Below are 25,180 nucleotides of genomic sequence, written 5' to 3' on the forward strand. Positions count from 1 at the left end.
TAGGAATGCAACTGCAAGTGTCGCACCCGATCGCAACTGCATGTCCTGTAACCCGACCGCAACTAGACTTTTTTGTTCCATCGGAAGGAGCGGGCCAGTTGCAAGCCCGACAATAGCCCTGCAACTACAAGCATCGCATCCGGCCGCAACTGCATGTCCCCCAACATGGTTGCAACTGGACCTTTGTTTTGTCGGAGAGGGCGGCGGGAGAGGGGGCGGGCCACTTGCATGTTTCAATACTAGGCATGCGACTGCAAGTGTCGCATCCGACCGCAATTGCATGTCTTCTAGCCAGACCGCAACTGGACTTTTTTGTTCTGTCGGAGAGGGCGCCGGTAGAGGGGGCGGGCCAGTTGCAAGCCCGACAACATCCCCGCAACTGCAAGTGTCGCACCCGACCACAACTACATGTCTATCACTATTTCTATTTTTCTACTTTTAATTTTATTTTTGTTTTTGTAGGTTTTTTATCTATTCTAAATAGTGTTTTTTTCAAACATGCCACCCAGTTGCACGTCGCCCCGTGTGCGACCGCATATTTTGTAGTCCACATGCAATTTCAAGCGACATTAGCCGGGGTATAATTAGGGCGGGCGGGGCGGGGAGCTGAGTGCTTGGGCGGCCCGGTTTACTTTTCTTTATTCATTTCTCTACCATTTGTTTTCCTTTCTATTTTTATTTTTCCGTTTTGATTTGTGTTATTTTTCTTTTCTAAATGGTGGTGTTTTGGACTTCTTTTAGAAAAAATGTTGCCACTCGATTAGCACATGCGAGGTCCGTACACAGTTGCATGTACTCCGGCCATGCACAATTGCATGTCCACTGTCCATGTGCAACTTAACATTCTTTTTTTTTTAGAAAAGTCGTGCCAATGTGGTTATACACATGTCAATAGCATGTCCGTCTACCACGTGCAATTTGCATGCCTGTCATTTCTATTTTTAAGGAACTAGAGAGAAAAAAGACTTGAACAGAAAAAGAGAGAGAAAGAGAGAGAACACAACATCAACACGCCCAAGCTTGCACGAACAGCTAATCTTACCTCAACCGATGCACTACAACCTGAAAAACATTAATGATGCATGAACAGTTAATTGACAGAGATAAAAGGCCAGCCCAAACTAGTGAAGCCCATCACGAAAAACAAAACAGCGGATAAAGGACAACCGAGCCAACAAACAAGCCCAACAAGCAAACATCACAAACCAGCGGTCAGAAACTACGATCAAACAGAACGATATGTACAAGATGACATCATTCGACTGAGACATAGCGAAGTCTCAGTCGACTGAGATTTAGACAGACTCAATCACTAATTGGGGAGTACTTCCTGCAAAGATCACTTCAATTCCCCTGGTTGCGACAAGTGGCGCACATGCAGCGCTCCATTTGTCGCAACCTGGGAGTTTTCCCTTTTTCGTAAATCTGTTTATTCAAAACGTTTTATCTCTCAAACCGTGCGTTCAAATCTTAAACCGTTTTCACCGTCGGATTTCTCGCGTCGAGATCTTCAAAACTAGATCCTATGTTGATAGGTTTTGACGATCTTTTTTTTCACGTGGACACAACATCCGAAGGAACCGCCCAGAACGCAACACGTGGCGAATAGCTGAGAGCGCGCCAAATGGCGCTGATCGTTGCGAGGCTTTCGAATGAGTGCTCGTTAACTAGTTGCTCCCGCCTTAATATTACATGAGGACACAACAAGATGTGAAAGAAAAATACAACAATATTCCATCCACACCAACAAATGCTACAATTTGCTGTTTCCGGCCTTCGTGAGGCTTCCCATCGCTCCGGCCTTCTCCCGAAGAACAAACTTCTGTGTCTTCCCGGTGGAAGCTTTGGGCAAATCCTCAAACACCACTGTCTTGGGCACCATGTAGTGTGGCAGCTTCTCCCGACAGAAGCCTATGATCTCTGCTTCTGTGGCACTTGCGCCATCCTTCAGCTTGACGAAGGCACATGGTGTCTCCCCCCAATGGTCGTCGGGCCTCGCCACGACCGCTGCCTCGAGCACCGCTGGGTGGCCAAAGATTATGGACTCCACCTCTATCGAGCTGATGTTCTCGCCGCCCGATATGATGATGTCCTTGGCCCTATCTTTGACTTGGATGTACCCTTCTGGGTGCCGGATGGCAAGGTCCCCTGTGCGCAACCACCCTCCCGCCATGGACTCTTTGGTCGCATCAACATCCTTGTAGTACCCACTCATGACCGTGTTGCCACGGAACATCACCTCGCCCACCGTCTTGCCGTCGTGCGGCACATTCTCCATGGTGGTCGGGTCCTTGACATCGGCATCCTCCATCGCTATGTGATGGAACCCCTGCCGCGCCTTGAGCCGTGCGCGCTCCTCCACCGGCAGCGCGTCCCACTCCGGCATCCACGTGCACACAGTGGCTGCACCGTGCGTCTCGGTGAGGCCGTATATATGATATACCACGAAGCCAAGCTCCTCCATTCCAGCCAGGACGCGGGGCGGCGGCGGCGCGCCGCCCGTCATAACACGCACCACCGTCTCGGCCGACGATGGCCTTCGATCCACCGCGGGCGAATTAACGATCATGTTGAGAACCGTAGGTGCACCACCCATGTGTGTCACTCCATGTCGTGCGATGTTGTCGAAGATGACCCTCGCCGTGAAGTGGCGGAGACAGATGTTGGTGCCACCCTGCATGGCGACAGCCCACGTCATGCTCCAGCCATTGCCGTGGAACATGGGCACCGTCCACAGGTACATCGGCATCGGAGTGATGTCGTAAGCGAGGGCCGTGGCGATGGTGTTGAGGTACACGCCCCGGTGGTTGTAGATCACGCCCTTGGGCCGCGACGTCGTGCCAGACGTGTAGTTGAGCGTGATGGCGTCCAGCTCGTTCGCCGGCCAGCGGATGTCGAAATGCGAAGGGGCACTCTTGATGAGAGCCTCATACTCATTTCCGCAGGCGTCAGGGTCGATGGAGTCGGTGTCGTCGGAGATGGTTACGAGGACCGGAATGCTGGCGGCGCCGGACCTGGAGTCGGCAAGACGCTGTAGCGCGTCTCTCCCGATGCCGAGAAGGCCTGACTCGACGAGGAACACCTTGGCATCGGAGTGCTTCAGGAGGGTGGACACCATGGCCGCATCGTGCCGCGTGTTGAGCGTGCAGAGGACGGCGCCGGCCATGGGCACGGCGAAGTGTAGCTCGTACATGGCCGGCACGTTCGGGCTGAGAACAGCCACCTGCAAATGGATGACACGATTAGCACGCGGCTCTCGTGGCTCGTCCGCTGTTCATAATAGATAGGGCCCATGGACTACACGATGGACGGGCTAGTATTGAGCCGACAAGGATATCAAAGGCCGCGATTTGCACGACTGTCGTTGCATGATTTCGCTACGATGTGAGCGATGCCGCTGTTGCTCACCAGTGCAAACAGCAGCGCTCTATCATGCAAACAAGCAATTCGTACTGAGAAATAATTAACCTTTCTTAGGCACGTAGTCTAACAACCTTGGCTGTTAAAAAAACCTTGAGGCCTCATTTGGTTTGAAGGATTTTTGTAGGAAAAACATAGAAACAAGGATTCCGGAGGAATTTTTCTTATATGTGCATTCGGTTTATAGGAAATGCGTACAGAAATTTTATAGGAATACTATTCATTTTATATGTTTTTGGAGAAAACTACACATCCATTCAAAGCTCATTTTACATGTAGGACCGAGGCAAGTCAAATCCATAGGATGGCAAATGTCATCCTATCAAATTCTTATACTACTCTTAATTCCTACGTTTTGATTTCCTTCAAACCAAATGAGCCCTGAAGAGTTCTTATGTAGTCTAACAACCTTTCTCTCTGGCATCGACTGACAAAGCAAGCAAAGAGATGGAAGCAGCGGCAAGCAAGAGCAGAGGCACTCACCACATCGCCGCGCGCGACGCCGAACCGGGTGGCGAGCGCGGCGGCCACGCGGACGCACCGGTCCCGGGCCTCCCTCCACGTGGTTGGCCGCCTCCCCGCGTACACCACGGCGGGGCGGTCGCCATAGACGGCCGCGGCGCGCTGGATGAAGCTGAGCGGCGTCAGCGGCGCGTAGTTGGCCGCGCACCGCACAGTGCCGCGCTCCATGTCCAGCACCTCCACCTCCTCCTCCTGATCCCTCCCTACCAGGCTGGAGAAGAAGGACAGAGACACGACGCCAGTGGGAGGAGATGCGAACGGGCTGCATGGTGGGGATGATAAAGTAGACGCGCGCGCTCGGGCAAAATCTGGGGTTGGATTATAATAACTCGAGCTGGGCCTGGGAGTAGAATAATAGTGGCGTCCGATGCCGCTGATGGTGCGGTTAGGGGTGGAAAGTGGTAGCGGATAATCCGAAATATTCGATATTCGTATTCGAGAAAATGTCTATTTGTATCCGAAACAACCACATCTGAACCAAAATGGAAATGGAAATTGTCCGTATCCGAATTTATTAAACAAATACAAAATAAAATATGGTAGGAGATTTTGACACAAATATGGATATGGAAGTGGATATATCCGTATCCGAATAAGATTATGGGAGGTATTTTTAAAAATCTAGGCCCAATATTCCAATTATCCAGCATAAAAGCCAAATAAGTGATCAAATTTTACTCTTTATATGATTAAACTTATAAATTATTATGCATTACAATAGTATTTATTCATAAACCTATTTATCATTGACTTATTGTATGTCACAAGTTGATTATTTTAGGTTACATAGCTATCGACTAATTTACTTAAGCAACATGTTGATATAATTCATATCCGTTCCGAATCAAGAAAATATCCGATAGGTATACATATTCGAATAATATCCGAGCCGCATCTGTATCCGAGAACATCCGTATTCGGATTCGTATTCGTTTTAAAAATATAAAAATGAAAGTGGTAAGAGTATTATCCGATCCGCATCCGATCCGTTTCCACCCCTAGGTGCGGTGGTGGCGGAGTAATCGACGGAGCACATGGGTGACCGCTGGCATGGCTTCCTGTGAGTGAGAGCCAGAGGGACATGATGATGTGGCCGGATCACGGGAGCACAGCCGTACTACATAAAAAGGCGCCAGTCCATTGGCGCCATCCCCTGATCGGTCGCATGCACCCGCATTGTTGGATTGGACGACGCGCAGCCGCAAGATCCTCCCTTTTCCTCACCATGTTTCTCTTCCTTAGGGTGCTCTCGCAAGCTGTCTCCGAGGCGGGCTCGCAGCACCGCCGCCCTGACCTCTGCTAGCACGCCGTCGCCGTCATAACTCACAACACACTCACGATAGGGCTAAATTTTGTGTTTTGATCCTTTTTTGAAAGTTATTCGAGATCTGGTCCCAGTTCATAAAAATTTCAAGATCTGACTTTTTTTCCTACCGTCATTGTCTCTGACGATAAGGTTTTAACTGTCTACCGCCAGAATCTCTGACAATAGGCTTTGACTACGCCGTAACGGACATCTAACGTGGAAAATACCCTACTGCCAGAGTCTTTGGCGGTAGCCCATTATATCCTATTGCCGGAGTGATTGGCGGTAGGGCCCAATAAAATGTCAAAGCCCGTGGCAGCTAAAGTTGCGTTGCCCTGCTCCATAAAGTGTGCTGCTTTATAAAATACTAAAAAAATAAAATAGATGGCACATGTATGGGATGGGTGAATGAATGAGCTGCCTGCCTTGAACGATCTGTTCATGCATGAGATTGATGTATGGATGTGCTGCATGCATTGAGTGCTCTGTGCATGCATGGGAGCATGAGCACACAGCAGCGGCAAGTTTTAGGCGAGTAGATTTTTATATGCTCTCTCTTGTGGCATGACCAACTACTAGGTTACTAGGCTACTATAGATTATTCAGATTGACAGGCGTGTGGAATCTGGCTAGAGGACCATACCGTCAAATACCTTGGTAGTAGGGTTGCATTGCCTACCGCCAAGGACTACGACGGTAGGGTCTTGTTTGTATTAAACGGACGTGACGGTGCCGGTAAGTCCTACCATCAGAGATATTGGCGGTAGGTTATGCAACCCTATCGCCATAGTCCCTGGCGGTAATAAAGATCCTGAAATTTTTACGAACTGGAGTCAGATCTTGAATAACTTTTAGAAAATGGTCAAAACACGAAAATTTGCCTCATGATAGCAGCAAATCTGTCTGTCTCCCCAGTTGAAGATATTGCTGTTTATAGCTTTTTTTTCTGGATATTGGAGCTTTTTATGTTGCTGATTGTAGCTTTCCCCGTAGACGCACTATCTCCGGCCGAAGCTTCCACCATCTTCCTCGGTTGCACCTTTTTCGGTGCGGCCGCAGCTTCTGCCATCTTCCTGGTTGCAGCTTTTGTCGGTGCGGTCGCATCTTCCATCATCTCACATTACACACGCTCACATCCACTAATTCACCCGTCGAGAGCTACTAGTCTGCTACCTCCTTTTTTAGGCGCCACTGTCCACAGGCCAAAGCCAATAGGCCTATCTCCAGTAGAATGCATGTCACCGTAAGACATCAATGGCATGTCATATAAAATCCTACATGAAAGGTAATAATAAGGTGAGAGATTCCTTGCAAAAGAAAATTGAGGTGAGAGATGATGGGTTGTATGATCTGCAACTTACAGCAGCAACAAAGATGCCGAGATACTATTTCCCCTGGCCCTACTAAGATGACTAGATTATTAGCTGTAAATTTATACAAGTTGCTACTTTGCCAACAACTGTACCAACACACCATTGAAACAGGTCGTATGATGTATCGTTGGATGATGAATTAGTTGTTCTATCTTACAGTCTATCATGCATGCTATTGCATAGGCCCAGAGAGGTTATGAATTCAAAAACCGAATCAATAACCGCCAAAATCGGTTTAGTTCGGCTTTAGTTTGTCGGACCGCTACCGATGACAATCTTCAACTTGACGAAAGTGCATGGCATCTTGTCCTAGTGGTCATTTGGCCTCGCCACGACCGCTACCTTGGGCATCGTCGGGTGGGAGATGGCGCGGCCTATGGTACCCATGTCGACATCAAAGTGATTGTGTAGGTGTTAGAGTCGACTCCATCATGCAATGCATAGTCTACTCTAATCAAAATAGCTTTGTGTGTGTTCGTTGTCGAAGATAGATAGTTTGATCACACTGTTTCTAGGAAGTCATAGGAACATGTGTAGTGATTTATTTCTCAATCAGTTGAATTGCGTGTTACAAAGACAATAGTTTTTTCGTCGGATGGTGAGTGTAGCGATCATAGGCACACACAATGGATTGTTTGGTAGTGCGTAAACTTGTTCTTTACCTTTCCCCTTCTTTTAGTTATTCTATTTTGAAATGTGTATTACCATTATGTCAAATTAATGGAAATGGGATGGTCTGCTTTTAAAATAAAAAAGACAATGATTGAGATGGACAAACTTTAAGTTATAAAATGTGCAACTATCTAAAGGAGCATACCATTTCACAAAATAAAAATAATATCTGGATCGCCTTTCTCCTCCTGCCCCCCCCCCCCCCCCCCTCTCCATGTTTTGCTCAAAAAATGTCTTAGTCACTAAGAAATAGGCAGTCATTATGAATATTTGGGATATAATTCTGTATAATGACACAACGTGCACCTGGTCTCTGCCTCGTGATGCACACAATCGACCATCATTGCAAAATTCAGTGAAAATGAAGGTTAACAACTAAATATTGGTAAACAAATATAACAACCAAATAGTTGTCTCATTGTCATATATTTCTGTTTCTAAGCTATAGTCACCCCATACGATACAATACCATATTTTGACCAAGACAAATGATCTCACGTGCGCAATTTTATGTCTTCGCAAGGCTGCCCATAGCCCGAGCCTTCTGACGGAGAATAAACTTTTGAGTCTTCCCTGTCGAAGTCTTGGGCAAGTCAGCGAAGACCACCGCCTTTGGTGCCATGTAATGTGGCAACTTATCCCGACAGTAGTTTATAATCTCTATTTCTGTTGCATCGACGTTAGTCTTTAACTTGACGAACGCACAAGGTGTCTCACCCCAGTCGGTCGGCAACGTGAGCCGTGAGCGCTCCTCGGTCGGCAACGTGTCCCACTCCGGCATCCATGTGTTGATGGTGGCCGGGCCGGTAGTCTCAGTAAGACCATACATTTGGTATACTATGAATCCAAGCTCCTCCATCCCGGACAAGATGTTAGGCGGCCGTGCGGCGCCGCCGGTCATGATATGTACTATCACTGGCAGTGGCTTTCGGTCACCACTTGGTGCGTTGACGATCATGTTGAGAACTGTGGGTGCCCCGCCCATGTGCGTCACCTTGTGTTGTGAGATCTTATCAAAGACGACCTTTGCCGTGAAGTGGCGCAAGCAAACGTTGGTACCGCCCTGCATAGCGATGCCCCATGATAGGTTCCACCCATTGGCGTGAAACATCGGCACGGTCCACAGGTAAGTCGGCGTAACAGTGATGTTGTACGTGAGAGCCGTTGCAATAGTGTTGAGGTACGCGCCCCGGTGGCTGTAGATCGCGCCCTTGGGCCTCGCAGTTGTGCCAGACGTGTAATTCAACGCGATGGGGTCCAACTCATTCAGGGGCCAACGGATGTCGAACCCTAATGGTGCTTCTGTGATGAGACTCTCGTAGTCGTTGTAGGCGGAGTTGATGCAGCCTCCATCGTGTGAGATGGTTATGAGGACCGGAAGGGCCGTGGCGCTAGTCTGGTCGCCGGCGAGGTTACTCAGAGCAGCTCTCCCAACCTCAAGGAGGCCTGACTAGGCAAACAACACCTTGGCGGCAGAGTGCTTCAGCAACGCGGACACCATGGCCGCGTCATGCCGTGTGTTCAAGGTGCAGAGGATCGCGCCTGCCATGGGCACGGCAAAGTGTAGCTCGTACATCGCCGGCACGTTCGGGCTAAGAACAGCAACCTGCACATGCATAGTATGGTTAACGATTTTGATGAATCTCATGTGAGTGGTTATGGCTCAGTCGACCTAGAAATACCCCATAATTTTGGGGTTAACAGTTGATAAACGTTAGATGAAGGTCGTTTCATTCAGATGCACTTGCACAAATCCCAAAGTCTGATCAGACGGGTATTAGTAGATGTGTTAGAAATAGTTACAGCCCCTATTTGCTGAAGACTGTTGGTTCCCGGCCAGTTTGGTACTCACCACATCACCGCGGGCAACTCCGAACCGGGCGGCGAGCGCGGCGGCCACGCGCAAGCACCTCTCCCGGACCTCGCTCCACGTGCAAGACCAGGACTCCCCGTACACCACCGCGGGGCGGTCGCCGTACACGGCCGCGGCGCGCTCGATGAAGCTGAGCGGCGTCAGCGGCGCATAGTTGGCAGCGCACCGCACCGTGCCGGACTCCGCGTCCAGCACCTCAAACTCCTCCTCCTCCAGGCCGGAGAAGGACGACAACCCCTGAGACGCGCACCGGCGGCGTGCCGAGGAGAAGGTAAGCGCACGATGATGATGCGTCGATCCGCTGCTGCGGCGAGGAAGTGGCCTCCTGAGCAGAAGCGGACGGGGTGCGGCTCTCATGGCGTGTGACGCCGCTCTTGGCTTAACACCTATACTATACATATAAGAAATAAGTATGCATATTAAGCTAGAATAGATTCAGCAAGCCCAGATCGTTTAAGCACAAATCATAGGGTCGTCATCTGGTTAAAGGAATCATTTGGTTAGTACTTTGAGATGTAGTACGTACCTCGATACCTCTATTACATGAGGCAAGGTCCGCCATGTGGTATTACCAAATATGGCGTGTTTCTCTGCGCTGTTTCTTCTTCCTTGAGAGTTCTCTCGATGAGATGCTAGCTATTTATATCAGCGTGTGCGTCGCTGCTTGCATATGTGGTTGGGTTGCACCAAGAGTCTGATAAACCCTTTGTACGGACACGGTGCTTTCAGTTTCAAAGTGACCGCAACACTCATCTGCCGGCGACTACCTAATACTGCCCCAACTGCTGGATGTGGTTAAGTAATTAATAGCGTGCCCAATCAATAAATTGATAAACATTGGATAAGCTTGGATGGATTTGGGTTACCCTATGCATGTTGACGTATGTAACTGATCCCCTAATCATGCTAGGGTAGCTTCCTTGTATAGGCAGTCCAAGATTGATCTGTTGTAAATTACTCCACTAGCTAATTGTTGGTATGTTGCAACGGTAACACTAATTATATCTGACATATAATATGCCTTACACCCATCATACTCTAAATTTTGATAAGATTTTATTTGGTAAGTGTCGTGGTATTTCCGCAGCAGATGTCCTCATAGGACTTCGTCGCGAGGCCATCACGTCGAGTGGTAGATCGAAGGGGTTAAGTGGACACGAAGGGTTTATACAGATTCGGCCCCTCTCGGAGAGGTAAAAGCCTACGTCCTATTTTGGGTGTATTGATTATGATCTCGAGACTTAGGTGCGCTAGGCCAACCCTAAAGCTCGAGAGATGTTAGTTGTCCCTTCTAACCCGGGGCTCCCCTTTATACATACAGGTAGAGGCCCGGGTCGTACATGAGAGTCCAATCCGGGAATGAGTCCTCAACTTGTTCCCTAAGTAAAGAAAACATATACACAACGGTTTACAAACAGGCCTAAGCTAACACGTGATGAGCCGGCCCAATGGAAGGCGGCTCATCCTCCTCGTGACGATCTTCAGTAGAATACGGCCCACCTGGCCCGGCCCCCTGTAAGCTGCCATTGGTGACTCAGCCCTGGACGGGCGGGTCATATCCCGGGGTCATATCCCCAACAGTAAGTATGGGTATGGTAATGCAAGAAAAGTTTCGATTTAAGATTTAATTTGATTTGACTCGATTGAATTAATGCAAGACGTGATTTTGGGAAATGTACCAAACTGGTTTAGATTATTCCAAATTACTCTATTTATGTTGGTTTTAATATTGTGCAGCATCGATTGTGACTACGAAAAAATCAACAGAAAACCAAGTAGGGAGGGGTGCGTGGGGAGGAAAATCCGAGGTGGAAGGGGAGGCAACAGAATCAAATCCCCTTTAATAGTAGATACGTAATGTGATACCTATTTAAAACATCTACTCCCTTCGTTTCTAAATATTTGTCTTTTTAAAGATTTTCAATGGACTATCACATACAGATGTATATAAAAATATTTTAGAGTGTAGATTCACTCATTTTGCTCCGTATATAGTCACTTGTTGAAATCTCTACAAAGACAAATATTTAAGAACGAAGGGAGTAGATGAGAATTAGTTAAATCTCATGTAACTTCCTTATTGTCCGATCTATGCCCTCAAGGTTTGTGTGTTTTGGTGAAGGCTCTCACGTGTCGTAGGCGTTTTGCATGTGTTTCCCAGCAGTCCCTATCCCCATGCAGGTTGCTGGGTAGCGAGCAATCGCATACCCCATCTAATCGCAACGCTCACTACGCACAGATATATTGGGCCAACCCAAGTAAACATTTTCAGGTAACTCCCTAGTCTGGTTTTGGGAAGGTCCGAGACTTTCCCAGACCGGGATTTTGCCTATGTTTTTTTTCTTGTCTTTTTCTTTCTTTTTTCCTTTTTCTTTTTCTTTTTTATTTTATTTTTCTTTTTTGGACATATTTTAAAACCATGAACATTTTTGTTCATCAAATTCAAAATTTCCTCACTGAGTACAAAACAAACATCAAAACTCAAAAAATCATGAATTTTAAATAAATAGTTGATTCCAAAAATATTCATCCAAATTCAAAAAAAATCTTGAATTCAAAATGTGTTCATCAACTTTAAAAAATGTTAACCGAATTCAAAACGATTCATATTTTTTATAAATGTTCGCTATTGAATCATGAATATTTTTCCTACTTTTGAAAAAAAATGATTTTTCTTTTCGAATCCCATATATTTTGTAGAAATTTGGATTTTTGAACATTTTTTCAGTTCAAAAACAAAAAGGAGAAAAACAGGCCCAGACGGCCCAGCACATGGGCCGGCCCAAAGCACGTGCTGAAGGAAGGTGGCTGTGCACGTTTGCATCTTATCCAGCGCGTATGACGCTGAATAGAAGAGGTGATTTGTGTCACATGTAACGAACGCTGCGGCCTCAAATCCTATTTGGCGCCTTATACGCCACTGATTGGCATTCTTGTTACTTCTTTTTACCATAGTACACACGCAAGCTTGTTACTTGGCGCCACACCACTCCATGGCATGTATATCAAAATAGGCCAGCCCAGCGAACCAACCTATGATTGGATGTTAGAGAGACAATAATATCCCAGCCCATGAGGGTTTTAAGTCCGGGTGCTCGCGTTGCTTTTCGATTTATTTTAGAATTTTCAGCGATGCGTTTTTTGTGGGAGGAGATGTTCCCGTCGACGACGAGGCGACTACGGCGACTTTGTAAATCTTAAAATGATCTATCGGGTCAGTCTCTTGAAAGTGCTTATAGGAATAGGGTGTATGTGCGCATTCATATGGGTGTGTGTGCTCACATATGTATGAGCGCTTGCGTCTGTACTGTGTTCAAATATAGGCCAGCCCATGTAAGTCTTTTTTTCATCGGTTTTTCTAGGAACTTTCCCGTGAAGGTCTTATTGGTTTCTCTGGTTCATTTTTCTTTAGGATTTCACCAGCACGGGATTTGTGGTTTTTTCCTGCTTTTTCTTTTCTTTTAATTTTTTGTTTTCATTTCCTATATTTCATTTTCATTTTCCCCTTTTTTTTCTTTGTGTCAAATTCGTGAACTTGTCACAAATTTGTGAACCTTTTATAATCTTGAAAGAAAATTAAATTTGTGAACTTTTCTCAAATTCATGAACCCTTTCCAAATTTCATGAACTGTTTTGAATTCTTCTTAATCTTGTTTGAAATTCATGAACTTTTTTTCATTTTACGTAAAAAAATAAATTACAAACTTTTCAAATTCTAGAACTTTTTTTAATTCGTGAACCTTTCTCAAAATTCATGAACTTGTACCAAATTGCATGAAATTTGTTGATTTTTTCAAATTATTCGATATTTCCTAAAGATATGAACTTTTTTTTCAAGCCAATGATCAACGTTGTGTTGTCAACGACCAACCGGTCAACTGGTCAACGCTCGTTAGTCCACCTGTCAAATCCATGAACTTTTTTAGTGCATTTATGATTTTTTATATGTTTAAATATTCAAAAACCGAATCTTGGTTTTTTTATTTCAACAAACCGAAATGGGTCGTGTCTCAAGATGGCAATGGGGCCACGAACCCCGTGACCCTTGGATTTTTATCCTATTAGGGGTCAGGAATGGGCGTGTTTAAAACCCCACGGAGCTCCTTCTAGGTAAATTGTAAAATGCGGCTTGTTTCATTGGTTCAAACCCATTCTAGCAGTACCCGAACCCGAAATCCGCCATACCCATGAAGCTACCGACATATGGGCCCTGGAATACACACGAGCCAGCCAAAACCTAGCTTATCCCCCCTCCCCCCCCCCCCCAAATTTTTTCAGTCCACGATGATGCCTAGTTTGAAGTGGTTTGTGAATTATGATTTATTTTTTGGTATTTGTGTAATTGGACCATTTCAGGTCATTTGTGCTTGTGAGCCATGTATTGATTATCAAAACTTGTTGAACCATGAATTGCCATCTCGTTGAACCATGTATGGCTGAAATATGCTCCTATTTGTTGGTGAAATATACTCACGTTTGTTGCTGAAATATGCTATTGTTTTGAGTTGAAATATGCTCATGTTTTGTTGCTCAAATATGCTCCTTTTTGCTATTGTTATTGCTGAAATATACTCATGTTTGCTACTTAAATGCTGCTATTCACCTTATGTTTTCTTCCTGAAATGTGATCCCTTTTGCTGCTGCTATTGCTGAAATATATTCCAATTTTATTGAGAAATGTTGTACTTTTTGTTGGCCGCGTGTGGGGACGGGTTCCCCACAAGTATAGAAAACTAGACAAATTTAGGGGATGGGCAAAAACAGACAACGTGCACGGGTTCGGGGACGAGGTCGGGCGTGCGTTTTCTCGCGGGGACGGGGATGAGCATGCAAACATCGACGAGCTTCGTCCCCATTACCATCTTAAGCCACGTCCCGCAGGCACGCACATGAGCCCTTGGACATGTAAGTTTTTTTTATAGCAGCCAGGTCATGGAAGTAGCGCTTAAGGCCAGGCTAGATTCAGATCCCCGGCCATTCTTTGCCGCCATGCAGGCCAGGCTAGACTCAGATTGTCCAGGAGACCAACCAAACAAAGACCAGGCAGATCCCAGGGAAGTCTATGGCCAGGCAATTCTGCTCCAGGCTTCAAACCAAATAGGCCCGAAGTGTCGGGGGCTTCCACAAAACCGTGCCTACCACAACACAGTAGGCTCCTATAGACTGCAGCGGAGCACCATGCGCTTCTTTGGCTGTGTAAGTGCTGCACAAGAAAAACTCAGGGCATTCCCGAACCGAGTCATCAATGACCCTCTCACTCCACCCGACCATGACAAGCCACATAGAGGCGTGAGAAGACCAGGCGATGAAACATGTGCACATGACTATGTTTAGAGCATCTCTAGCAGACCTCGTATAATGCCGCGATCCGCAAAATAATCGCCAAAATATGGGTCCACGTGAAAAATGTTGCCGGATCAGACACCGCAAACGCGTCCGACCCGTAAAAAAATTTGCGGGACGCGGCAAAAGTTCGCCCTCAACCTTTAGATTCACGGGGTGGGAGGCCGACCCGAGCATGCCCCCCTATCCGCAACGAGATTTGGCACGAGGGAAATTTCTGCGCGGCCGTTCCTGCTCCCCCCCCCCTCATCAACCGCCATTGCCCCGCCACCGCCCACTCCGGTTCATCTTCCCCGGCCATTCTTCGCCGCCATGGAAGCCTCCCAGCCTTCCCCCGTCATAGTGGAGGTCGCGCACGCACAATCCCCTCCGGTAGATCTCGTTGCCGGTCATGTCGCCCCCGCCATCGCTCAAGGCACCACCGCGCCTGCCCGCAAGCGGCTGGGCAACGTGGTCATGCAGGGTGGAAATCTGGCTGGCCCAGCCGGGAAGGCACGCGCGTCGGGCGCCGCCGCCGCTGCGCGATCTGCCCGGCCGCCGCCGGAGAAGGTGGGCAAGGTTTCAGGCGTGAAGTGCAAGAAGGTTCCTATGAAAAGGTCGGCGCCTTCATCCACTCCCTCTGCCCCGGCAAAAGGTTCCCAGAAGATGGCGTTCAACGACGTTGCTTCCACCGCAGGCGAGGTGTTCGATGAAATTGCCGAAAGGTATGCATCTTCGATCCCTTCTACTTGCTTCACTTTTCTCCATTGTGGTAGCTCGTGACTTGATGTCACTCATTGTAGCGGTGGTTCGAACAATGCCACTGCCGAGTTCGTCAACTTGTTGGACACCAACACCGTCGACATCGATCAAGCCCCGTTTGCTGATTTCGATTACAATGAAATGGAGGGTGGCGTGGATGATCACGGTGGTGAAGATGAAGTGGGGGGGTAGATCAGGGGGTGTATGAGCAAGCGCAAGCAAAAAAAGTGCGAGATCGAAGGACTATACGATGTTGGAAGACCAAATCTTGATCAAGCCTTGGAGTGCGGTGTCTCTTGATGCTTGCACCGGTACATCTCAAACCGCCAAGAGGTATTGGCAAAGAATCAAAGATCAATACTTCCGCAAGATGGGGAAGCATCCCAATAGGACTCCACGCACCTTTCGGTCACTCCAAGGTCGTTGGGATGTGATCAAGCCGATTTGTAGCCGTGGGGCTGCTTGCTTGGAACAAGTTCGCAATGCACCTCCAAGTAGAACCGTGAAATCCGACTGTGTGAGTTCATTTTCACGTCCCATGTTGTGCAAATCATTTATACCATTTGAAGTAATTGCATCATTTGACATTGTTTTAATTGTGTAGGAGAAAATTGCCCAACAAAGATACAAAGATACAAAGACATGAAAGCTTCCGAAGGCAAAACAATTAAACTAGAGCATTGTTGGGACTTGCTCAAAGGGTGTGACAAGTGGAAGTTGATTGATAGAGAATCTCCATCGAAGAGAGGTTCACTTACGAACACGGATGAAGATGAAGATGATGATAGCCCAAGAAACTTGAACAAACCCGATGGTGACAAGAAGACAAAGGAGAAGATCAAGAGGGAACACGAAGCATCGAGCTTGCGGGACAAGAAAGATGCCATGGTGCTATCAAATGAGTTGATGTTAGCGAACACACTGGAGACAAAGGAAGTGTTGGGGAACGTAGTAATTTCAAAAAAATTCCTACGCACACGCAAGATCATGGTGATGCATAGCAACGAGAGGGGAGAGTGTGATCTACGTACCCTTGTAGATCGACAGCGGAAGCGTTAGCATAACGCGGTTGATGTAGTCGTACGTCTTCACGGCCCAACCGATCAAGCACCGAAACTACGGCACCTCCGAGTTCTAGCACACGTTCAGCTCGATGACGATCCCCGGACTCCGATCCAGCAAAGTGTCAGGGAAGAGTTCCGTCAGCACGACGGCGTGGTGACGATCTTGATGTACTACTGTCGCAGGGCTTCGCCTAAGCACCGCTACAATATTATCGAGGACTATGGTGGCAGGGGGCGCCGCACACGGCTAAGAATATGATCACGAGGATCAACTTGTGTGTCTCTGGGGTGCCCCTGCCTCCGTATATAAAGGTTCAAGAGAGGAGGAGGCCGGCCGGCCCCTATGGCGCGCCAAGGAGGAGTCCTCCTCCTAGTAGGAGTAGGACTCCTACTAGGAGGGGGAAAGAAGTGGGGAAGGAGAAGGAAAGGGGGCGCCGCCCCCCCTCTCCTAGTCCAATTCGGACCAGGGGGGAAGAGGCGCGGCCCACCTTTGGCTGCCCCTCTCTCTCTCCACTAAGGCCCATATGGCCCATTACTTCTCCCGGGGGGATTCCGGTAACCCTCCGGCTCTCCGGTTTTCTCCGAAATCATCCGGAACACTTCCGGCGTCCGAATAGAGCCGTCCAATATATCAATCTTTATGTCTCGACCATTTCGAGACTCCTCGTCATGTCCGTGATCACATCCGGGACTCCGAACAACCTTCGGTACATCAAAACGTATAAACTCATAATATAACTATCATCGAAACCTTAAGCGTGCGGACCCTACGGGTTCGAGAACAATGTAGACATGACCGAGACATGTCCCCGGTCAATAACCAATAGCGGTACCTGGATGCCCATATTGGCTCCTACATATTCTACGAAGATCTTTATCGGTCAGACCGCATAACAACATACGTTGTTCCCTTTGTCATCGGTATGTTACTTGCCCGAGATTCGATCGTCGGTATCCAATACCTAGTTCAATCTCGTTACCGGCAAGTCTCTTTACTCGTTCCGTAATACATCATCTCGTAACTAACTCTTTAGTTGCATTGCTTGCAAGGCTTAAGTGATGTGCATTACCGAGAGGGCCCAAAGATACCTCTCCGACGATCGGAGTGACAAATCCTAATCTCGAAATACGTCAACCCAACATGTACCTTTGGAGACACCTGTAGAGTACCTTTATAATCACCCAGTTACGTTGTGACGTTTGGTAGCACACAAAGTGTTCCTCCGGCACACGGGAGTTACATAATCTCATAGTCATAGGAACATGTATAAGTCATGAAGAAAGCAATAGCAACATACTAAACGATTGGGTGCTAAGCTAATGGAATGGGTCATGTCAATCAGATCATTCAACTAATGATGTGATCCCGTTAATCAAATAACAACTCTTTGTCAATGGTTAGGAAACATAACCATCTTTGACTAACGAGCTAGTCAAGTAGAGGCATACTAGTGACACTCTGTTTGTCTATGTATTCACACATGTATTATGTTTCCGGTTAATACAATTCTAGCATGAATAATAAACTTTTATCATGATATAAGGAAATAAATAATAACTTTATTATTGCCTCTAGGGCATATTTCCTTCAGTCTCCTACTTGCACTAGAGTCAATAATCTAGATTACACAGTAATGATTCTAACACCCATGGAGCTTTGGTGTTGATCATGTTTTGCTCGTGGAAGAGGCTTAGTCAACGGGTCTGCTACATTCAGCTCCGTATGTATCTTGCAAATCTCTATGTCTCCCACCTGGACTAGATCCCGGATGGAATTGAAGCGTCTCTTGATGTGCTTGGTTCTTTTGTGAAATCTGGATTCCTTTGCCAAGGCAATTGCACCAGTATTGTCACAAAAGATTTTCATTGGACCCGATGCACTAGGTATGACACCTAGATTGGATATGAACTCCTTCATCCAGACTCCTTCATTTGCTGCTTCCGAAGCAGCTATGTACTCTGCTTCACATGTAGATCCCGCCACGACGCTTTGTTTTGAACTGCACCAACTGACAGCTCTTTGTGATTTAGAATCGTCCGGATCAGTGTCAAAGCTTGCATCAATGTAACCGTTTACAATGAGCTCTTTGTCACCTCCATATACGAGGAACATATCCTTAGTCCTTTTCAGGTACTTCAGGATGTTCTTGACCGCTGTCCAGTGATCCACTCCTGGATTACTTTGGTACCTCCCTGCTAAACTTATAGCAAGGCACACATTAGGTCTGGTACACAACATTGCATACATGATAGAGCCTATGGCTGAAGCACAGGGAACATCTTTCATTTTCTCTCTATCTTCTGCAGTGGTCGGGCATTGAGTCTGACTCAACTACACACCTTGTAACACAGGCAAGAACCCTTTCTTTGCTTGATCCATTTTGAACTTCTTCAAAATCTTGTCAAGGTATGTGCTTTGTGAAAGTCCAATTAAGTGTCTTGATCTATCTCTATCGATCTTTATGCCTAATATGTAAGCAGCTTCACCGAGGTCTTTCATTGAAAAACTATTATTCAAGTATCCCTTTATGCTATCCAGAAATTCTATATCATTTCCAATCAGTAATATGTCATCTACATATAATATCAGAAATGCTACAGAGCTCCCACTCACTTTCTTGTAAATACAGGCTTCTCCAAAAGTCTGTATAAAACCAAATGCTTTGATCATACTATCAAAGCGTTTATTCCAACTCCGAGAGGCTTGCACCAGTCCATAAATGGATCGCTGGAGCTTGCACACTTTGTTAGCTCCCTTTGGATCGACAAAACCTTCCGGTTGCATCATATACAACTCTTCTTCCAGAAATCCATTCAGGAATGCAATTTTTACATCCATCTGCCAAATTTCATAATCATAAAATGCGGCAATTGCTAACATGATTCGGACAGACTTGAGCATCGCTACGGGTGAGAAGGTCTCATCGTAGTCAAACCCTTGTACTTGTCTAAAACCTTTTGCGACAAGTCGAGCTTTGTAGACAGTAATATTACCATCAGCGTCAGTCTTCTTCTTGAAAATCCATTTATTCTCAATTGCTTGCCGATCATCGGGCAAGTCAACCAAAGTCCATACTTTGTTCTCATACATGGATCCCATCTCAGATTTCATGGCTTCAAGCCATTTTGCGGAATCTGGGCTCACCATCGCTTCTTCATAGTTCGTAGGTTCGTCATGATCTAGCAGCATGATTTCCAGAACAGGATTACCGTACCACTCTGGCGTGGTTCTCACTCTGGTTGATCTATGAGGTTCAGTAGTATCTTGTCCTGAAGTTTCATGATCATTATCATTAGCTTCCTCACTAATTGATGTAGGTGTCGCAGAAACAATTTTCTGTGATGTACTACTTTCCAATAAGGGAGCAGGTACAGTTACCTCATCAAGTTCTACTTTCCTCCCACTCACATCTTTCGAGAGAAACTCCTTCTCCAGAAAGTTTCCGAATTTAGCAACAAAAATCTTGTCTTCGGATCTGTGATAGAAGGTGTATCTAATAGTTTCCTTTGGATATCCTATGAAGACACATTTCTCCGATTTGGGTTCGAGCTTATCAGGTTGAAGCTTTTTCACATAAGCATCGCAGCCCCAAACTTTCAGAAACGACAACTTTGGTTTCTTGCCAAACCATAGTTCATAAGGTGTCGTCTCAACGGATTTCGATGGTGCCCTATTTAATGTGAATGCGGTTGTCTCTAAAGCATAACCCCAAAACGATAGCGGTAAATCAGTAAGAGACAGCATAGATCGCACCATATCTAGTAAAGTACGATTACGACGTTCGGACACACCATTAATTACGCTGTGGTGTTCCGGGTGGCATGAGTTGCGAAACTATTCCGCATTGCTTCAAATGTACACCAAACTCGTAACTCAAATATTCTCCTCCACGATCAGATCGTAGAAACTTTATTTTCTTGTTACGATGATTTTCAACTTCACTCTGAAATTCTTTGAACTTTTCAAATGTTTCAGACTTATGTTTCATTAAGTAGATATACCCATATCTGCTTAAGTCATCTGTGAAGGTGAGAAAATAACGATATCCGCCACGAGCCTCAATATTCATCGGACCACATACATCTGTATGTATGATTTCCAACAAATCTGTTGCTCTCTCCATAGTACCGGAGAACGGTGTTTTAGTCATCTTGCCCATGAGGCACGATTCGCAAGTACCAAGTGATTCATAATCAAGTGGTTCCAAAAGTCCATCAGTATGGAGTTTCTTCATGCGCTTTACACCCATATGACCTAAACGGCAGTGCCACAAATAAGTTGCACCATCATTATCAACTCTGCATCTTTTGGCTTCAATATTATGAATATGTGTATCACTACTATCGAGATTCTATAAGAATAGACCACTCTTCAAGGGTGTATGACCATAAAAGATATTACTCATATAAATAGAACAACCATTATTCTCTGATTTAAATGAATAACCGTCTCGCATTAAACAAGATCCAGATATAATGTTCATGCTCAACGCTGGCACCAAATAACAATTATTTAGGTCTAATACTAATCCCGAAGGTAGATGTAGAGGTAGCGTGCCAACCGCGATCACATCGACTTTGGAACCGTTTCCCACACGCATCGTCACCTCGTCCTTAGCCAATCTTCGCTTAATCCGTAGTCCCTGTTTTGAGTTGCAAATATTAGCAACAGAACCAGTATCAAATACCCAGGTGCTACTGCGAGCATTAGTAAGGTACACATCAATAACATGTATATCACATATACCTTTGTTCACCTTGCCATCCTTCTTATCCACAAAATACTTGAGGCAGTTCCGCTTCCAGTGACTAGTCTGCTTGCAGTAGAAGCACTCAGTTTCAGGCTTAGGTCCAGACTTGGGTTTCTTCTCTTGAGCAGCAACTTGCTTGCCGTTCTTCTTGAAGTTCCCCTTCTTCTTCCCTTTGCCCTTTTTCTTGAAACTAGTGGTCTTGTTGACCATCAACACTTGATGCTCCTTTTTGATTTCTACCTCCGCAGCTTTCAGCATTGCGAAGAGCTCGGGAATAGTCTTATTCATCCCTTGCATATTATAGTTTATCACGAAGCTCTTGTAGCTTGGTGGCAGTGATTGGAGAATTCTGTCAATGACGCAATCATCTGGAAGATTAACTCCCATCTGAATCAAGTGATTATTATACCTAGACATTTTGAGTATATGCTCACTGACAGAACTGTTCTCCTCCATCTTGCAGCTATAGAACTTATTGGAGACTTCATATCTCTCAATCCGGTCATTTTCTTGAAATATTAACTTCAACTCCTGGAACATCTCATATGCTCCATGACGTTCAAAACGTCGTTGAAGTCCCGATTCTAAGCCGTAAAGCATGGCACACTGAACTATCGAGTAGTCATCAGCTTTGCTCTGCCAGACGTTCATAACATTCGGTGTTGCTCCAGCAGCAGGCCTGGCACCCAGCGGTGCTTCCAGGACGTAATTCTTCTATGCAGCAATGAGGATAATCCTCAAGTTACGGACCCAGTCCGTGTAATTGCTACCATCATCTTTCAACTTTGCTTTCTCAAGGAACGCATTAAAATTCAACGGAACAACAGCACGGGCCATCTATCTACAATCAAACATACATAAGCAAGATACTATCAGGTACTAAGTTCATGATAAATTTAAGTTCAATTAATCAAATTACTTAAGAACTCCCACTTAGATAGACATCCCTCTAATCGTCTAAGTGATCACGTGATCCAAATCAACTAAACCATGTCCGATCATCACGTGAGATGGAGTAGTTTCTTTGGTGAACATCACTATGTTGATCATATCTACTATATGATTCACGCTCGACCTTTCGGTCTCCGTGTTCCGAGGCCATATCTGTATATGCTTGGCTCGTCAAGTATAACCTGAGTATTCCGCGTGTGCAACTGTTTTGCACCCGTTGTATTTGAACGTAGAGCCTATCACACCCGATCATCACGTGGTGTCTCAGCACGAAGAACTTTCGCAACGGTGCATACTCAGGGAGAACACTTCTTGATAATTTTAGTGAGAGATCATCTTATAATGCTACCGTCAATCAAAGCAAGATAAGATGCATAAAGGATAAACATCACATGCAATCAATATAAGTGATATGATATGGCCATCATCATCTTGTGCCTGTGATCTCCATCTTCGAAGCACCGTCTGTTGGAAATATGCCCTAGAAACAATAATAAATTGGTTATTATTATATATTTCCTTGTTCATGATAATCGTTTATTATCCATGCTATAATTGTATTGATAGGAAACTCAGATACATGTGTGGATACATAGACAACACCATGTCCCTAGTAAGCCTCTAGTTGACTAGCTCGTTGATCAATAGATGGTTACGGTTTCTTGACCATGGACATTGGATGTCATTGATAACGGGATCACGTCATTAGGAGAATGATGTGATGGACAAAGACCCAATCCTAAGCCTAGCACAAAGATCGTGTAGTTTGTATGCTAAAGCTTTTCTAATGTCAAGTATCATTTCCTTAGACCATGAGATTGTGCAACTCCCGGATACCGTAGGAGTGCTTTGGGTGTGCCAAACGTCACAACGTAACTGGGTGGCTATAAAGGTACATTACAGGTATCTCCGAAAGTGTCTGTTGGGTTGGCACGAATCGAGACTGGGATTTGTCACTCCGTGTAAACGGAGAGGTATCTCTGGGCCCACTCGGTAGGACATCATCATATGCGCAATGTGACCAAGGAGTTGATCACGGGATGATGTGTTACGGAACGAGTAAAGATACTTGCCGGTAACGAGATTGAACAAGGTATAGGGATACCGACGATCGAATCTCGGGCAAGTACAATACCGCTAGACAAAGGGAATTGTATACGGGATTGATTGAGTCCTTGACATCGTGGTTCATCCGATGAGATCATCGTGGAACATGTGGGAGCCAACATGGGTATCCAGATCCCGCTGTTGGTTATTGACCGGAGAACGTCTCGGTCATGTCTGCATGTCTCCCGAACCCGTAGGGTCTACACACTTAAGGTTCGATGACGCTAGGGTTATAAAGGAAGCTTGTATGTGGTTACCGAATGTTGTTTGGAGTCCCGGATGAGATCCCGGACGTCACGAGGAGTTCCGGAATGGTCCGGAGGTAAAGATTTATCTATAGGAAGTCCTGTTTCGGCCATCGGGACAAGTTTCGGGGTCATCGGTATTGTACCGGGACCACCGGAAGGGTCCCGGGGGCCCACCGGGTGGGGCCACCTGCCGCGGGGGCCACATGGGCTGTAGGGGGTGCGCCTTGGCCTACATGGGCCAAGGGCACCAGCCCCAAGAGGCCCATGCGCCTGGGGAAACCCTAAAGGAAGAGTCCCAGAAGGGGAAGGCACCTCTTAGGTGCCTTGGGGGGGGGGGGAGGACTCCTCCCCTGGCCGCCGCCCCCTAGGAGATTGGATCTCCTAGGGCTGGCGCACCCCCCCTTTGGGATCCCTATATATAGTGAGGGTAGGAGGGCCTCTTGAGACACACCTTTGCCTTTGGTGCAGCCCTCCCTCTCTCCCAAGTCCTTCTCCTCTCCCGTGGTGCTTGGCGAAGCCCTGCAGGATTGCCACGCTCCTCCACCACCACCATGCCGTTGTGCTGCTGTTGGATGGAGTCTTCCTCAACCTCTCCCTCTCTCCTTGCTGGATCAAGGCGTGGGAGACGTCACCGGGCTGTACGTGTGTTGAACGCGGAGGTGCCGTGCGTTCGGCACTTGGTCATCGGTGATTTGAATCACGACGAGTACGACTCCATCAACCCCGTTCACTTGAACGCTTCCGCTTAGCGATCTACAAGGGTATGTAGATGCACTCTCCTTCCCCTCGTTGCTAGTCTCTCCATAGATAGATCTTGGTGACACGTAGGAAATTTTGAATTTCTGCTACGTTCCCCAACAGTGGCATCATGAGCTAGGTCTATGCGTAGTTACTATGCACGAGTAGAACACAAAGTAGTTGTGGGCGTTGATTTTGTTCAATATGCTTGTCGTTACTAGTCTTATCTTGATTCGGCGGCATCGTGGGATGAAGCGGCCCGGACCGACCTTACACGTACTCTTACGTGAGACAGGTTCCACCGACTGACATGCACTAGTTGCATAAGGTGGCTAGCGGGTGTCTGTCTCTCCTACTTTAGTCGGATCGGATTCGATGAAAAGGGTCCTTATGAAGGGTAAATAGCAATTGGCATATCACGTTGTGGTCTTTGCGTAGGTAAGAAACGTTCTTGCTAGAAACCCATAGCAGCCACGTAAAACATGCAAACAACAATTAGAGGACGTCTAACTTGTTTTTGCAGGGTATGCTATGTGATGTGATATGGCCAAAGGATGTGATGAATGATATATGTGATGTATGAGATTGATCATGTTCTTGTAATAGGAATCACGACTTGCATGTCGATGAGTATGACAACCGGCAGGAGCCATAGGAGTTGTCTTTATTTATTTATGACCTGCGTGTCAACATAAACGTCATGTAATTACTTTACTTTATTGCTAACCGTTAGCTGTAGTAGTAGAAGTAATAGATGACGTGACAACTTCATGAAGACACGATGATGGAGATCATGATGATGGAGATCATGGTGTCATGCCGGTGACGATGATGATCATGGAGCCCCGAAGATGGAGATCAAAAGGAGCAATATGATATTGGCCATATCATGTCACTATTTGATTGCATGTGATGTTTATCATGTTTATACATCTTATTTGCTTAGAACGACGGTAGTAAATAAGATGATCCCTTACAACAATTTCAAGAAGTGTTCTCCCCTAACTGTGCACCGTTGCTACAGTTCGTCGTTTCAAAGCACCACGTGTTGATCGGGTGTGATAGATCCTT

At 46.3% G+C, this 25,180-nt stretch overlaps 2 protein-coding genes and 1 pseudogene across 2 annotated transcripts; all 3 read right to left on the bottom strand.

The window, feature by feature from the left end:
- Positions 1-1,664: 1,664 nt before the first annotated feature.
- Positions 1,665-4,239, bottom strand: LOC125507563 (butanoate--CoA ligase AAE1-like). Its single transcript, XM_048672105.2, has 2 exons — positions 3,904-4,239; positions 1,665-3,223 (listed from the first exon to the last, which is right to left on the bottom strand). The coding sequence occupies exons 1-2, from the start codon at positions 4,108-4,110 to the stop codon at positions 1,754-1,756; spliced, it is 1,677 nt and encodes a 558-aa protein (XP_048528062.2). The 5' UTR covers positions 4,111-4,239; the 3' UTR covers positions 1,665-1,753.
- A 3,416-nt stretch (positions 4,240-7,655) lies between these two features.
- LOC125506340 (butanoate--CoA ligase AAE1) lies at positions 7,656-9,817 on the bottom strand. The gene is made up of 3 exons (XM_048671181.2): positions 9,693-9,817; positions 9,146-9,552; positions 7,656-8,899 (listed from the first exon to the last, which is right to left on the bottom strand). The coding sequence occupies exons 2-3, from the start codon at positions 9,521-9,523 to the stop codon at positions 8,744-8,746; spliced, it is 534 nt and encodes a 177-aa protein (XP_048527138.2). The 5' UTR covers positions 9,524-9,552; positions 9,693-9,817; the 3' UTR covers positions 7,656-8,743.
- On the bottom strand, positions 7,802-8,404 carry LOC147973697 (butanoate--CoA ligase AAE1 pseudogene; annotated as a pseudogene).
- Positions 9,818-25,180: the final 15,363 nt, after the last annotated feature.

Source organism: Triticum urartu, chromosome 5A, assembly GCF_056163025.1.
Source record: "Triticum urartu cultivar PI428250 chromosome 5A, HENAU_Tu73, whole genome shotgun sequence".
In the NCBI taxonomy this organism is placed as follows: domain Eukaryota; kingdom Viridiplantae; phylum Streptophyta; class Magnoliopsida; order Poales; family Poaceae; genus Triticum; species Triticum urartu.